Genomic DNA, 2148 nt, shown 5'->3' on the forward strand with positions numbered 1-2148 from the left:
GCTCTCGATTTACCAGTCGATCTACGTTCCTACCCTCATCTATGGTCAGGAGCTTTGGGTCATGACCGAAAGAACGAGATCCTGGATCCAAGCGGCTGAAATTAGTTTTCTCCGTAGTGCGTCTGCTCATCATGCCTCTTCCACTGAGGCTGCCTGTTGTCATCTGAACGTTCTGCCTGAACTCTCTGTTGGATTCCTGGAACCCTGAACCAGCCTGTTCCTGTTCTCATCTGTATCCCTGATCAAGCTGCAGACTCCCAGACCTCTGAGCCTTCCTGTTTGCCTGGCCTGGCCTGGACTCTCTATGGATGGGCTACTGGTTTCAGGGTACACCCCGCTAAGAAACTGCTGAATTTTCTTGTTTTCTTTTACTATAATTGAGCTGCACATTGGAGTCTGATAGCCATTTTTAGATTAGATCTTATTACTGATTTCTATGTCATTCTTCCCCACCTTTACTCTGCAGTCTACAAACTCCTCAACTGTAGTTCAAAGGGATCAGATTAGTGGAAATGCTTCCTTTATTTCAATATTTTCCTTACATTAGTTTTAACGATCATTTATGGTCGCAGTGTTTGAGAAAAGAGGCTAAATCTTACTGTAGAGTGGTCATCTCTGTCAGCGATGGCTGTGTGGCTTTAAGGTAGCTGGCCCGACGTGCCTGCATCTTGGGCGAAGGTTTGGGACTTCCATCAGAGTCTCCGCTGTCGTCGTCAGCCATGGCTTTCACATAGCTGCCGCTCCTCATTCTACGACAGGGGATGTCCTCCTCTTTCCCCAGAGGAGAAAAGCCACTCCATTCATCCTGAGGTACCTGATAGTGAGGATGGAAACCCATGAGAGCGCAGTCAGGATGATGCTTCCTGCCTCCCAGCCATCAAACAGCTAAACCAAACATCCAAACTCAAGGAATCATCCAGCAACCAGGACAACCAGCAGGTTTCCCCTCATCTTTAATTCTCTCACTCTGGCAGCGCACTGCTACTAGCATCACACCAGAGGCCGCTGGCTGACCGGCATAGGATGCTGCAGGCAGAGGTCATTTAGACATTCCTCTAATTCAAACATCTGCTTCGCTGAGGGTCGTCCTGAAATATAACGGTTTGTTAAGGAATAAGACTCCAAATTAGGTTTACTAATTATTTCTGCTCTGATTAACCTGAGAGTATTATTCAAAGTGTCACTGATGTTTTATTACACCTGGCAGAAAGGTATATATGTAAATAAACTATAACTCTGAGTGGGGCATGGATGGGTTACTGGTTTCAGGGTACACCACGCTATGAAACTGCTGAATTTTCTTGTTTTCTTTACTAGAATTTTGCTGCACATTAGAGTCTGATAGCCTGACACTGATATTCATTTTTAAGAGAACTAGAAAACCATTTTAGATCAGTTTCTTTTCAGCCTTTGTTGTTCAATGCAGGGATTTTCACTGATATTTCTCTCCTTTTCTGGACACGTCATGATGCGTAACCATAGCAACCATAGCAAGTTGATTTATTTACACCGGGGAGCAACTCGTCAATATCTCTAAAGCTCAAAAATACTTAATCTACTTCCACAAGTACCTGCTGAGTTGAACATGAGGTGCAGAGGATGCAGAGTAGCAGCAAGGAGAAGAGCGAAGAAGAAGAAATTTAAACTATCTCTTCCATCAATCATCATGGCCAATATGAGATCGTTAGGAAACCAGTTAGAACTTCAAGCCTTAGCAAGGACCCAGCCAGAATATCAGCAATGCAGCATTATATGTTTCACTGAAACCTGGCTGCAGGATCATATCTCAGACTCCAGCGCCTCGATGGCAGGCTTTCTGACCAAACCAGCAGACAGAGTTTCAAAGAAGACTAGAAAACTCAACGGAGGTGGTTTGCGCTGCTTGTGATCAACAGATGATGTCATCCAGATGTTTCTGTGAAGATCCATCCCTGCAGCCCAGATATTCAACTGATGGCCGCTGGTTTTCAGCCATATTATTTGCCCAGAGAGGTCAGCAGTGTTCTGCTAGTAACCGTTTATACTCCACCTTCTGCTGTTGCCAACACTGCATGTGATGTCATCAGTTCTGTTGTTGCTAAGCTACAGACACAACAGCCAAATACATTAGTGGGAATAATTGGAGATTTTAATCACATCTCTCTGCTA

The 2148-nt window shown here is 44.6% G+C and overlaps 1 protein-coding gene across 1 annotated transcript in view; it reads right to left on the reverse strand.

The window, feature by feature from the left end:
- LOC107099252 (disks large-associated protein 1-like) overlaps nt 1–2148 on the reverse strand; it is a gene marked incomplete at its 3' end in the record, with an annotated part of 53548 nt that overhangs the window by 8501 nt on the left and 42899 nt on the right. The window contains exon 4 of the mRNA XM_015397307.1: nt 600–814. Within this exon, the coding sequence (XP_015252793.1) occupies nt 600–814 (215 nt within the window). The remainder of the gene's footprint in view (nt 1–599; nt 815–2148) is intronic.

This window comes from Cyprinodon variegatus, unplaced genomic scaffold (assembly GCF_000732505.1).
Source record: "Cyprinodon variegatus isolate N-32 unplaced genomic scaffold, C_variegatus-1.0 Scaffold851, whole genome shotgun sequence".
Taxonomy (NCBI): domain Eukaryota; kingdom Metazoa; phylum Chordata; class Actinopteri; order Cyprinodontiformes; family Cyprinodontidae; genus Cyprinodon; species Cyprinodon variegatus.